The following is a 14,305-nucleotide window of genomic DNA, read 5'->3' as shown; positions in this document are numbered from 1 at the left end:
GGCTCACAGCATTCAGTTCCCTCTTGTGACAGCTAAGCCTTCTGGGAAGATGAGTTCTGGCTACATCATGTCTATAGAAGTGATGTCTGCATGCTATTTTCAGACAAGCAGCTTTTATTCAGAGCGTGCCACTAATGTGAGTGTGCCTCTCTTTACATCTCATGGTAGAATTAATGGTGTTTTTTGTTGTTTTTGCATGAGAAATTGAAGGTTGAGTGCTACAATTCTTTTAATAATCAGGATTTTATCCCAAGATAGAATTTTTACTTCAACAGTATTTTAAGTATAAATTTAGCTTCCTGAAGGTGGTAAATGTTAGTACTTGGTGCTTAAGAAAAAAAAAGTTTTAAGTACTTAGCAAGTACCCAAATAATATCTCATTAGATTGAATCGGTTTATCTGTGTTAGCCTTGATTGTCCTGGACTCCCTTCGTAGACCAGGCTGGCCTCAAACTCACAGCAATCCCTTCCTGCCTCTGCCTCCCAAGTGCTGGGATTAAAGATGTGCACCACCACCACCGTCTTAATGACTGAGCTTTGTTCCTGGTGCTGCAGGTGGATCCAGGCAGTGGAAGGAGTGGCCCTGGCAGCTCTAGTAGACTGGACCCCATAGAGCAGACTCAAGTGGCCCACAGTTTGTTGTGACTTTATGGGGGTCCTGCAGAGTAAAGACTGAGGAGCTGAAGACGCCTCAGAAGTCTTAACCTGCTGCTTCATCCCAAAGGGATGAACAAAAGTTCCATTTTAAACTGCTCTCCAGACTTCCCCCACCACTGCAGTCTCACCCTTTAGAGAGGAGGTGGAGTTACTTTGTTACATGTTTCTGCTCTGAAGTCATACTCAAAGAACATCGAAGTCTGAATGACTCAGCAATAGCTGACAGGCTGATGCCTACAGACTTGTGCATGCTGAGGATGTGGCAAAGGGGTTGGAAGTGCTTGCTGTTTTAGAGCAAGCTAGAGGGGAGCAGCTTTGTTTTACCTAATGCTAGCCCTTCTTTGAAGTGAGATCCTAAAGTTGCTAATATGCCTCAAAATTTCTTGGTGGCAGCTAATGCTGCCTGTTTCTGGCATGAAATGGTTTTTATAAGCCTGCAGCTTTATAGTTTATGGCTTTGGCTGAGCTTAATTTGTGATTTTTAGTATCTCCTGTCCATTTGTCTGTGGGCAAATTTCACTGTTAGCTGTCTGCAAAATGGATCCATCCCTCTACCAGTCCTGTTCCCTCACCCTGACCCTGGATTCAAAGAACCAGATCTCTATCTGCTGTAGACTTGGTCTCATAAAAGGCAAGCATGCAAGCCAAAGTGCTGCATCCGTTCTGGCAGTCTCATTAAACACTTTTCTTGGTCTTGCTGCCTCACCCTCCAAGAAAGCTGGAATGGACTGGCGGGGAGGGGCGAGCCACCCCCTCCTTTTTTGTTTTTAAGTTTTTTAAGACAGGGTTTCTCTGTGTAGCCTTGGCTGTCCTGAACTGGACTACTTTGTAGACCAGACTAGCCTTGAACTCACAATGATCCTCCTGCCTCTGCCTCCCGAGTGCTGGGCTTAAAGGCTTGTGTTCAGCTGCTTCTATAATCACACGGTACAACCTGCTGTACACGCCTTTGATGAACTGCAAATCTCTGAATGGTTTCTTGAAGATGGGAACGGCATCTTCAGGTGTCACATAAGTGACAATTGTATAGCTTTCTGAATGGGACTTCTAACAGTTTATAAACTTTAAATTTACAATAAAGACTTTTTTCCTTTTGTGTGGGGGTGCGGTTCAAGACAGGGTTTCTCTGTGTAGCCCTGGCTGTCCTGGACTCCCTTTGTAGACGAGGCTGTCCTCGAACTCATACAGATCCCCCAGCCTCTGCCTCCCCGAGTGCTGGGATTACAGGTGTGTGCCACCACGCCTGGCCTGTAATATAGTATTTTATACATTTACATTTCAAAACAGTAATTTGCATGTAAGATGATAAAAAATACTGATCTTAAACAATTTCATTAACAGGATTAATAGGCACATCATGAAAAATCTAATATTGTGAAAAGTTTATTTGCATTAATTAACTCCTTTTTTTTCCACCATTTAAGAGATACATTTGTTCTTTGTGATCAGAGAAAAAACATTTTGGAATGGACAATCTGATTTTACTATTCATTTCTTAAAAAGTGAAGTCTTAAAACAATCCAGTGCAACAATTTTCAGTAGTACAATCCAGTGCAACTATTTTCAGTAGTACAATCCAGTGCAACTATTTTCAGTAGTCCTATCTCCAGTGTAACCCAGCAATATTCACATGTTTAAGAAATTCTCAGTCCCCAAGCTGCAATTTATCACTTTTTCCCACATGGCCAAGAAGCCTAAGCCAACAGTGGTCACTGTCTTCAGAACCTCGGACCCCAGGACTGATGACAGAAACCCGGAGCTGAGACTGGGTCAGCCTGAATGCCAGCGGCCAAACTATTCCATCAAGCTCGCTCTGGGCTTTTCAGTTCTTAAAACTTAACAGATCACTTACTGGAGCGATTACGGCTTTGAGTTTTTAATGATTATTTTTCTTATAAAAAGTAATAAAATCTCAACATATGCAAGGTGGTACCACTATGAGATGGAACTGTAAAGAAATAATAATCTCATGGCTGATGCTTTGGATTTTTAAATAAGTCATCTCTGCAATAAAAATCTCAGTAAAAGTTTAAGCTACTGGTCACACTATAACAACCGGACAGGTGTATCCTTGACACATTTTATCAGGACACATAAACATTTAGTTAAGTCTTTAATACAACATGATACCTTATGATGTAGACATTATTCTCCCTAATTTATTTTTCTTCTTGGACCTTGAAACCATCTTGTAATAAATATGAAAAGATTTAAGTGCAAAAATGAATAACGCATGATTTTAACACTTTGGAGACAAATCAGTAAATATTTTCCTGTGATTTAAAAAAAGAAAACCTTTCCATCTTTTATGTTTCTGGACTTTTAGTCTATAACAAATATATTGTAGCATATAAAATGTTTTTAACCTTATTTTGAAAGCATTACATACATAGTTGTCCAAAATATGTATTTTTGAAAATTGACACCAATGCATCCATATTCCATTAAAAATAGTCTGACTTAACGTGCTCTTACTAGGAAGCAAGTTTAAAAATTTGGAATTTGTTTAAAGTGCTGACACTTAGGAGAGGGCTAGCTGTGAGCATGGTACCGTACCTATCCACAGAATAAGAACCCTTAAACTCAAGGTTAGGGGGAAAATAGAGGCTCTGTGAAAAGAAGATCAGTAACAAACAGTCTCCACTGGAAAAGGGCTCAGGTAACACAAAGAGCACCACATGAGCTGCACAAGGTGCTGGGGGCACCGCATTCCCAGCAGGGCACGCTCCCTCAGAATGCACGGCAGCTGTAAATGCAACTGTTACCAAGGTGGGGGGGGGAGGGCCACCGCATTCCCAGCAGCACGCTCCCTCAGAATGCACGGTGCAACTGTTACCAACCTCAGAATGCACAGCAGCTGTAAATGCAACTGTTACCAAGGTGCTTGGGGGGCGAGGGGGGCACCGCATTCCCTGCAGGGAGCACTCCCTCTCCCTCGGAATGTATTGCAGCAGCTGTGAATGCGACTTTTTGATGGTCACCATTGCTTTGTTCACCTCAGAAAACTGCATTCCTTCTAGTTCACTGAACATCCAAGTACAACTATACATAATGATGAAAACAAAGTTTAAAGGAACATGTACACATGCCACCCTGGATAAAGGCGACATGTTTCAAAGAGTTTCATATCTCTTAAGACACTGAATTTATGTTAATGGTCCAGGAGTGTTTTAGATATAGCTATAGATATATTTATATGCATATATATTTCAACAAGAAGTGTAAAAATCTTTAAAAACAAATCACAGCACTCACAGCTGCTTTACACAGGAAGGTTTGAGGGTCACTGGGTGTCAAACTATTACAGACAGGAAGTGGTGACTTTAAAAAGATGAATGAATGGCACATCAGGAAGCTGCGGATGTTTTATTAGAGGTCAGTTTCTCATCACATCACTGATGTGTCGACTCTCTACTTAAAAAGAAGCTCTGTCCCTGCCACCTGGAGTCTCTTCTCTTCTAGATCAGTTAAAGGTCGGGAAACCGACTCGGGTCTTCCTTGTAGTCTTCAGGGATGGCAAAGATGGACCCATCAAATTCATCACATCGGAACTCCTGAAAAGTCACAGTGGCTGTGATCGTGGGAAACACGGGTATATCTGGAGAGTAAACGGTGAGATACAGTCAGATGTCCATCTTTGCTAGCCCCCTGGAGCCAGCCACCTTCCTTCACACAACTGCATTTCCACAACAACCCAACTCACACCTGCCCCTGGGGCCTGAGGCCAAGCAGCTGGCTCCCTAGGCCGCTCCTGCCTCTGTAGAGGAGCATGCCGATTTTTCAAATCTTGACACTTTTCCTCAAAATGATACCTCATCTGCTGTGTAACACCATATTACTTCAGCCTAATAAAAACATGTCAGAGTTTCTAGCCCAAACGGTAAATGAATCTGGAGAGTAAGTTCCCCAGCATCATCTGCTCATTTGATTCTTCCTGAGTTCCCAGAAACAGCACAGCCCACACAAAAGCTTATGGTTCCTAACCCACTTCACTCAGGAGCCTCAGATTTCATCTGCCAACAGCCTCTGAAGCACTCTACGGAAGACAACCCAAGAGTCTATCCACACAGTAAAGTTGCTGTTATAAGCTTAGTATTTTGTCTGCAGAATATTCTCACACTAGGAACAGAAAGGGAAAGCTTTCATTGACCATCACCACAGGCACCCCGGAGCTCCCAGCTTCCACTGCTGCCTACTGTTGGATACACAGCCTCCCAGGAGTAGCAAACTCAGGCCTTCTGACCAACTGAATTTTGTTGGGCCTGTAAGAATTTTCCTAACTTGGGTCTTTAACTTCTTTGTAAACTAAGGCAGGGGAAGGCTCAGTTTCTGTTTTGTTTTTTGTTTTTACTTGGGGCAGGGGTCTTGTTTACTCCGCCATCTTGAGCCCCAGACAGGGTTTCTCTGTGTAGCCCTGACTGTCCTGAAATTCATGCTGTAGACCAGGCCAACCTTGACCTCAGCAATCGCCTGCTTGCCTCTGTCTCCCGAGTGCTGGGATCACTCTCACCATGTGGGAGAAACCTCTTTTCTGCACTAAAGCGTTTGCGCCTTTGTCAGACTAGAAGTGTGTTAAAGGACCTTCCGGTCCCTCTGCTCATGTGCACACATGCAACACACGTGTGGTGCTAGAGACATGGAGTTAGGGTCATCCCACAGAGAATAATTGTTAATACATTATGATTCTTTGTCAAAATAGTTCAGCTGTCGTGACCTAAGTATGCCATCTCAGGTTCTCAGCAGGGACTTCAACCCAATAATCATTAGGTAGTCCCTGCCCTGAGAAAGAAGACCACAAAGTTGAGCCCAGAAACTGAATGCTACTTTTCAGCACATGGGAGGCTGCTGAAGCTCCTGAGGCACCAGGGTACAAGTCAGCAAGGCTATGACCCTAACGGCAGTGCTGATCTGAGACTCCAGCGCCACAGCTGGTGTCTGCTACTGAAGGCATTCTGTGACAGCTGCTAGGAAGAGTCTAGCAAACTGTGCAGAATTCTGCTTCCTGACTTCTTATGTGAATACTGAAGGATTCGTTTCCTGGAATTTACATGGTATGAATGTGCAGACTCTACCTCTGCACAGCCTGCTTCAATTCCTACTGCTGCTGTGTAGACTGCAGCAATTCAATCTTCTGTTTTGTTTTGCTTCATTATGTATCTCTGTGTTTAGTGACGTAAAATGTTCACATATACTCTCATGCAGAAAGTACTCCAATGTCCTTTTTATTTCATTTAAATCACATAGAAATCCAAGTTGCATCAGGTACTGTCTTTATCAGGCATTTATATGCACCAAAAAAATAAAAAATAGTTAAATAAATAAAATGAAACAGCTAGTATATTGCCCTTCAAAATATACACCTTACTAGGCTTGAATTAACAACAACAAAACCCACTAAAATTCCACCTGAAATTTTGTCTTACCTAGTTTTACAGGAAAGCCTGGAGGAAGCTTCATTTGAACAAATTCTCTAAGCTTGTTAAAGTGCTTGAAGGGTGCTATTACTTCTAGAACATTCAATAATCTGAAAAATGAAAGGAGAATAATGTTTTCATGGTTCACGTACTTAATGTTCTTGAACTACACATACATGGCTCAAACTTTATAGATTAACTTCAGGCACGGCGGAGGAAAGGAGCCTGCTGTACTGCCCTCAACTCCCTGGCAACAGGCCACTCAGGCCACCTGGGATGAAGGCTGCACGAACTTCTGTTTTCATCACTGAGCTCACATAAACTTTAAGTTACACAATCAATCCCCCTGTGGACTCCAGGGTCCTTCAGCATCCTGTATCACAGTCACATTACAGCTCCTTTGGTCCTTTGGTTGGGTTATTCCAACACCTAGAGGGCACATTTTCCAGTGGCCTTTCTGTGAGCAGCACTAGACACACATCAGATCACTGTTCTCCGTCACTGAGTAAGCGGCAGAGCATGACGACTAGGGGAGTCCCAGAAAAGCCTGGGCTATAGGGGGTCCTATCAGAGCAAAGAAACCCTGCATTTTGACACGGTCATTTTTGATGATGCCTGTTCTGTACCCAATTTGGAATCAAATGTTATCTCACAGACTCCATCCTTTCCTAAGACTTTTCTTCTATCAGATTTCAAACACTAGCGCAGCCACATTTGGAGGCTGGTACATGAGCATTGGTGGCTCTTACAGCAGTTATGTCTGACCCTGCATCTGCTGCCAACACTTAATTTCAGCTACATCTACGCTCACCAACCGTGTCTAATGTATTTGGGTTTTGTTGTTGTTGTTTGAGACAGGGTCTCTCTGTGTAGCCTTGACTCTCATGTACTTGCTTTATAGATCAAAATGGCCTTGAACTCAGAGCTCCCCCTGCCTCTTCCTCCCTAAGTGACGGGATTACTGGTGTGCACCCCTGGCCCAGCTGATGCATGTGTTCCTTGAGAGTGTGTTCCCTTCTCAGTTTAGTGTTCCTCTAGCCGCCCCAGCTCTTTTCATTGCTCTCTGCTGCCCTTCCTCTCAGGAGCCATCTAACCACACTGACTCCCTTTGTCCTAGGACAGTGGTTACGTCATCCCATGTCCTAACACACCTATGTCTCCTGTCTTAGGATCTCTGGCGTTAACTCCAGACGCACTGTAAAATCTGCTGCAACTCTGATTAGGAGCCAGAGAGAGTGCAAAGGTCCCAGAGCTGCCCGTGTCTCCCACCCCTTCCTCACACTGCCTCCAGGTTCTCCCCACAGCTGACCTCTATGGAGAGGCTTTACACAGCATTGTATCTGCCCTTCTAAAGCTTGAAGGTGGAGAAGGCAGGGCGTGTGAACAGACTTTGTTGAAAATTTTAGAACCAGCTATTTTCTCTAGGAAAAAAAAAAGTCATCATGTTGGTTAAAAAGGGAATGAATTAGAGAAAAATCATAACTTCGTCCTCTAACTCCTGCCCAGCCAGCCACATTTTCATAAGGAGCTGAGAGCACAGCCTCCCAAGAGTGAGTCCAGCGTTTCTACAGGAGCACCTGGTGTAGATGGGGCTGGAAGGGTGTGTGCAAGGTGTACACTGCAGGACAGTTTTCAACAGGGACAAACTGAAAATACAACCTTTATCAGTAAAAGAACCACAAAACAAATTCACAGGAGATCAGCACTATAAGTTCCAAGAAAAAAGAGGAATAGACAAATGTGATTATTGTTGGAATCCAAGAACCTGTGGGAAGCCGCGCCCATATTCGCCATTACAAGATGGCGCTGACACCCTGTGTCCCACGCTGACAAACAACTAATCTGCGCATGTGCGAAGGGATTTTCCACTCGTTGTGCTCTGCCTCTCCCGTGGCATCATCTCGCCCGATGAGCAACAGCCAATCAGGGACTGACACGTCCTAAGCGGAGGACAGTTTCCTATATAAGGGAGGGGTTTCTGCTGTTTGGTCTCCCTGTCTCCGTTTTTCGTGTTGTAAGCTTATGCTCTTCCTCTCAAGAGGCAGTAAAGCTTTACTGCAGAAGGATCCTGTTTGTGTGTGCAGCGTCGTTCTTGCTGACGAGACGGTAACGCTAGCCACAAGAACCCATAAAGCACTGAAGCCTGTGTGCCAAAACGCAGACCGCCCCCAGGCTCTGCATGCACATGTGTAGTCAAAAAGACAGTCTAACTAATGTGCTGAAAGAAAAATCTTTTTATTCCACACATTTCTATGAAGTATTTTTATAAGCATGTGTTGCTTTAATACTTTTCCTTAGACTACTCAAAACTATAGAAAGAGGCACCTTTATAAACCATAAAATTCATGGGTGGGTACACACTCTTAAGACAAGAGCTGTCTGCTTTGTTTGATACTTCAACACCTCAGATGCAAATACTGATGCCTGTCAGAGTCTCTCGGGAGCTTTTGTAATCAACAGCACACTTACGACTCAATTCCCAGGGGAAATTCCTGGCTCATGGCTACAGTGGCTTTAAATGTTTTCTTGCTCTCTTTGCACACCAGTTCTCTGCCAAGGTGTGGCGCCCTGCAACAGAAATGACATGGTCAGAAGAGGCCTTGCTGACAACTCATCCCCTCCACCAACACTCACTAAGACTTCCACCTTCTTACCCTCCTACAGAAATATTATGCTAAAAACAAGATGTATATAAGAAATGATAGAAAAAAAGTTTAAAAGTTTAGAAACAAACATGAATACTCAAGAAATTTCATACTGAGTAAGTGAATTTTAATATTTAATAATAACTACCATTTTTAGTAACAAAGAAAATCACTACAAAAAGAAAAATTACTTAATTCAATATCTGTCTACTATAATTTCAGCACTCAACAATAAAAAGCGCTGTAATTAAGGAGCCTGTGCATATGCATTGTTAACATTATAGCAACTTTCCAACGCACTTTCTGGTGTGTGTGACTACAGTAAGGCAAAAGCTCATTCTACTGACATATAAGGAGCTGAACAGACAGAGCTAAGTTGAAGAAAGCAGAAGTTAATTCAAAATAATTTCCCTTATAGAGTTAACACACAGAGGACCTCCCTTATCCCACTGAGTTGTGAATGGGCTTTCCTGCCCTGTTTCAAAGTTCTGTTGAACTATCTGGCACATCATGCCACAAGTAACCACATGATGGCTTCCTCTGGCCTGCTGGGGCATCTAGTGAAGGCTAGTCAAAATAATGGCCACTCACAAAAAGATGATGTCCAACACTCTAAAGAGTATATTCAACATTCTAACCCTAGAACATGGAAAATCTGTAAGCATAGCACACCTTTCAATAAGAAAAAAGTAAAATCAAGGCAGCTTCTTCTTGAGCACAGTGGAGGGGGCGGGAGGGATGGGCACAGGAGGAGGTATTTTATTCTCCACGGAAAGGGAAACACTGGGATACACCCACCCATCCTCTCTCCATCCAGTCACTCAAAATAAGCCTGACTGACTCATCTGTCTTCTAACCAATACATAGAAGAAACAGAGACGCTGTGCCTAACTCCTCTCCAAGAGTTAGCGATACAGCGTAAGTAATGGTTCATGGAAGAATGCTGAGAGGTCAGTGAAGTCAATGACCAGGGCAGAGGCGAAAAACTGGAAGAGCCTTACAGGAAGTGCTTCAAGCGTCAGCACAGCTATGAACACAAGTCTGCCAGACAAGGAAAGCTGAACAAGTCCTACAGGGCTCTTGCTTGTTGGTTGGTGTGATTGGCAAAAGGAATGTAAAAAGACTCTAGACTCCCAGTACACATGATTTGGGAGGTTTCTTTCTCATGCTTAACTTATATTTTGTAAAGTTAGAACAATAGCCTCAAATAAAAATATACCAATGATATTCTCAGAACTCTTGTATCCAAATATACTGTTTTTAACAAAATTTTCTCCCTAAAATCCAAAGAAAACAAACAAAACAACAAAAACAAAACAAAACCACCTACTTTCCATTTTCAGCAGATATGTATTCTTCCCACGTAATAGTGTTCTGAGGAGGAGGGGCAAGGGACTGTCTTCTAACCGGCTGCCAATAAGAGAAAGAGACAAGGAGAGTACAGAATGCAGGGTGAAGAAAATCACATTTCAAAATGTAAAGTTAAAACACACTGAGGCAGGAAAGCATAAGGAGAGCTTGGTAACCTAGAACTCTTAGCTCAAGCTACATGCACCTATTTCCTAACCATGAACTTTGCAACCTGGGACCCCGACCCACATCAAGGTGAAAATACACCCCACTCCAAACAACACATAGAGTAGCTCCTCCCTCGAAATCCTTTAATAACCCATGTGTCCACTCAAACATATCGTAGGACATAACCAGCTTGGTAATACAGAGTAAAGTAGACTGTCTTCCGAGCGAATGAACATTTCAGAAAAGCCCCTTTTTGCCACCTGATGCTAACACATGACTATATGTACCTAACACATGACTATATGTACCTATGACCTATGAGGGACATGCACAGTGGGAAGAGCTTAGGCCACTCAAGCCTGTCAATCAGAAGAACCATCACACCCCTCCTCTAGCAGCCAATTCCTCCTTTCCCCAGACTCCGTAAAAGGAAACCCCAAACGCTACCTGTGGCTCTGGGGTGCTCTAGTTCAGGTTAGACCGCTGCTCTTGTACTGTCTCTAAATAAATCTCCTTATTTCTGTGCTTTCTTGATTAAGATGTCAAGAGTTTGACCATACTGGGTCCAGACAGAACTGCCTCACAAGACAATAACTTGGGGTTGGGGTATTTAGTGATAGACAACAGATGTCAGCACACCCCACCAAACAAACCATTTAGTACTGGTCCACTTAACTGGTCCACTTAACCTTTCTACATAACATTTAATGAGGCTAATCCCAAAGTAGTCCTGTGGCAATTTAAGTATTAACATAAATATTAATATTGGCATCAAGCTAACACTACCTCTTCCTCACTGTTTCAGTTACCTAAAATCTTCCAAGCATTGTATTAGATTCAGAAGCACAAAAAAATGCAACATACTGGCTTCAAAACATTTAAGGCAGCAGAAGAAAAGCGTACATTAATGAGCAGTTCAGCAGGGAGGGGGGAGGAGAAAGAGCTCCAATCACTGGGAATAGCCCGCAATCCCAATGCCTGGGACATGCGAACCTGAGGGTCAAGGTCATCCTTTACTACACATTAGGCTCCAGCCTGAACCACAGCCGACTGCCCGCCCCACCCCACCCCGCCCACACAGAAAGAGACTGGGTCTATTCACATTGCCCAGATAAGGACGTAGGGCTAAAATTTGCTGCAGGCTTCCCACAATTCCAAAGTCCTAGGCTCAAAAAAGCCTCCATGTGCCCAAGTTATAAGTGCCCAGTACTGTATCTGGCTCAAAAACCATTACAAGCCAAATGAAAGCACAAAAAGCAGCTTTACAGACTTGTGGACACTTTCATCGTTCTGGTTTTGTTTTTTTAAATAGGGTCGCTCAATGTAGGCCTATCTGTCCTAAATAAAACTCCCTATGTAGACAAGGCAGGCCTTGAACTATCTGCCTCTGCCTCCTAAGTGGACTCTTCAATCCTGAATGGACTATAATAATATAATAACCATTTAAACACAGGGAGAATCACTGATGAAAAATATGAATTGATGTACTTATTTCTACTACGGTAGGAAACAAAAAGGAGAGATCAATAACACAAGATAGTTACCTGCTAACTGTCTTTAAGGTTAGAGTTCAAGGTTGGTTAAATATGAGTTTAGATCACTATAGGATGAGCCAGCAATAGGAACTAAACTAGAGAGAGGCAGTGCAACCTGAATACATGAATGACAGTCAAAATTAACACCCCCACATACACCCTGGTCAGAGAAGGAAGGATTTTGTTCTGGCTTGCTGTTTTAAAGGTAGTCTCAGGTAGCCCAACCTGGCCTCAGGCTCACCACTTACTCAAGATAACCTTGAACTCCTGACCCTTCTGCCCCACCTCCCAAAAGCTGAGATTACAGGCATGTGCCACCTGACTCACCTTTCTCCTCCCCCTAATCAAAGGAAGAGATATCTCAGTAAGAACTGTGATAAGTCAACTGTGACTTATCTCAGCTAGCCAAAGAGACTTTGCAAATGCCTGGAAAGGCCAGAGGATCCTTGTTCCAAAGCAGCAGTAGCTGTACAGAAAAGACACTGCCTTTCAACATTAGGCAATACAGAAGATCCACCCTTTAAATGACAGCCTATAGAGGGCTGGAGAGATGGCTCAGTGGTTAAGAGTACTGTCTATTCTTCCAGGCGTCCTGAGTTCAATTCCCAGCAACCACAGGGTGGCTTGTAACCATCTATAGTGTGTACTGATGCCCTCTTGTGGCATGCAGGTGCACATACAGATAGAGTGCTCACATAAAATCAATCAATAAATAAATGACAGCCTATAGCAAATAGCCGCCACAAAGGAACTGGATAACAGGGGAAGAGCTGGTAGCTGAGGTTAGCCAAAAGCTGCAGTATACACACAGACCCAAGTTCTAGACCCAGCAATACATAATATATATATATATATAAAACTCCAAACCAAGTATTATGTACCAATGGATTTATCTATAAATTCAATGCCATAATCATCGAAAGTCCACCTCCCCCACACATGTATACTAGAAACTAATAAACTAAACTTAAATATTCACCAGGAATTACAAGGTTCATAACTGGGTTTGGTGTGCAGAGCCACAAGGCTACGGCAGGAGGATCAGAAGTCTGGGGCCTGCTTAGGAGAAACAGAATACCCTGTTTCAAAAAAGCAAACAAAAAACTCAAGCCAAACCAAAATGAAACAAAAAATAATAACTGTCTTTCTCCTGTCCTACTACTATCTGTAATGAACCGCCTCCAGCAGACATTTCCAGGACCAGAAACTAAGGCAAAGCTGCCCCACCACACAACAGCCAAATGAGGCTACAGCTCACCAGAGACTTTCCTTTAGTTTCTGACTAAAGCTGATAGCTTATGTAATTCATACACATTAGTCTGTTCTATTCTATAGCTACATCCAGTAAACTATATCTTAATTTCAATTTAAAACACTACAGCTGCTTAAAATATCATTTAAAGAGCCCTTTGGCAATTCAAGTACATTAGAGCACAATTCATGTAACTATAAAATCAAGTTGCCTACTTTAAGTCTGACTAGGCGTCAGTCAGGTCTGTAGACTTACTCCCTAGATTGTTTTTTGCATGCATATATGCAGCGATCAGCTCATCAGAGCTAAGTGGCAAATAGCCCATGAACTTCTTCTGCTTGATACAGTGTTCTACATATCTATCCCCAATATAAAGCAAGGATAGCATAGCCACCATCACAACAAAATCTACTTTCAAAACAGGCCTTTCATACTATTCAAATCACAGCACAACCAGGAAGGTCCAAGGAAGAAGTAGCAGTCTGCCAGGCTGTACTCCAGACTCCCTGTATAGTGAGCTGCCTCTGCTGTGTGGTTTCTCACCTACTGACCAAGTGAATAAATAAAGACCGACAAGGTCCTGATTCTGGACAGGAAAAAGCCTGAGAAGCACAAACAGCATCTGGCAAGAAGAGGATGGTAACACACTAACTTGGCCTACACAGTTTTAACTGAAATACTTAAACTGTGGCTGATATGCTTAACTTTCTAAGTGTTGCAATACTTCCCCCAACACACACAGTACTACCGTGGACTGTTGAGTACTTGTCACACTATTTTAAGGAAATGTGGCCATTTTGCTACAGGCAATGTACCCACGCCTGTCTGTAGCTTCCAGTCTTTCTGGTTGTAGCTCTAGCACTGACACATGTATGTGCCCTCACAGACACACCCAGGGCCCTAAGACCCATGCCTCACAGAGCAGCAATGACTATCACTATGTGAGATGTATTTTAATTGCTTTTAATCAGTTTTATTAAGACACTAGTTTAGAAAGAAAGTAATCATGAGCTACTGGAATAATTCCATTCTCCCTCACGGATCCCTATTCTGAAAACTTGAAAAATCTCCGGTCCAGAGAAAAGAAGTAGTAGTAGTGGTGGTGGTGGTGGTGGTGGTGGTGGTGGTGGTAACTGTTGTTGTTGTTGTTGTTTTGGTAAGAGTGTATGCCTGAAACAAAATAAAATTTAAGAGCCTAGGAAAGATAGTGCAGTGGTAAGAGCAATCACTGCTCTTTCAGAAGACCTAAATTTGGATCTTAGGACTCATATCTGCCACCTTACA

At 42.9% G+C, this 14,305-nt stretch overlaps 1 protein-coding gene across 4 annotated transcripts in view; it reads right to left on the bottom strand.

Annotated features, from left to right (window-relative positions):
* Window positions 1–2,024: 2,024 nt before the first annotated feature.
* ANKRD13C (ankyrin repeat domain 13C) overlaps window positions 2,025–14,305 on the bottom strand; it is a 55,838-nt gene continuing 43,557 nt past the window's right edge. For 3 of the 4 annotated variants that reach the window (XM_084757058.1, XM_084757059.1, XM_084757060.1), the window contains 4 exons: window positions 10,047–10,126; window positions 8,541–8,639; window positions 6,081–6,181; window positions 2,025–4,255 (listed from right to left, as the gene is read on the bottom strand). In XM_084757058.1, coding sequence (XP_084613184.1) covers window positions 4,125–4,255; window positions 6,081–6,181; window positions 8,541–8,639; window positions 10,047–10,126 — 411 coding nt within the window. In that variant the 3' untranslated portion in view covers window positions 2,025–4,124. Of the gene's footprint in view, window positions 4,256–6,080; window positions 6,182–8,540; window positions 8,640–10,046; window positions 10,127–14,305 lie in introns of those variants that run through there. The other variant, XM_084757061.1, reaches the window with a different exon arrangement.

This window comes from Acomys minous, assembly GCF_964271855.1.
Source record: "Acomys minous genome assembly, chromosome: 14".
In the NCBI taxonomy this organism is placed as follows: Eukaryota; Metazoa; Chordata; class Mammalia; order Rodentia; family Muridae; genus Acomys; species Acomys minous.
This window is presented reverse-complemented; position numbering and strand designations above follow the sequence as displayed.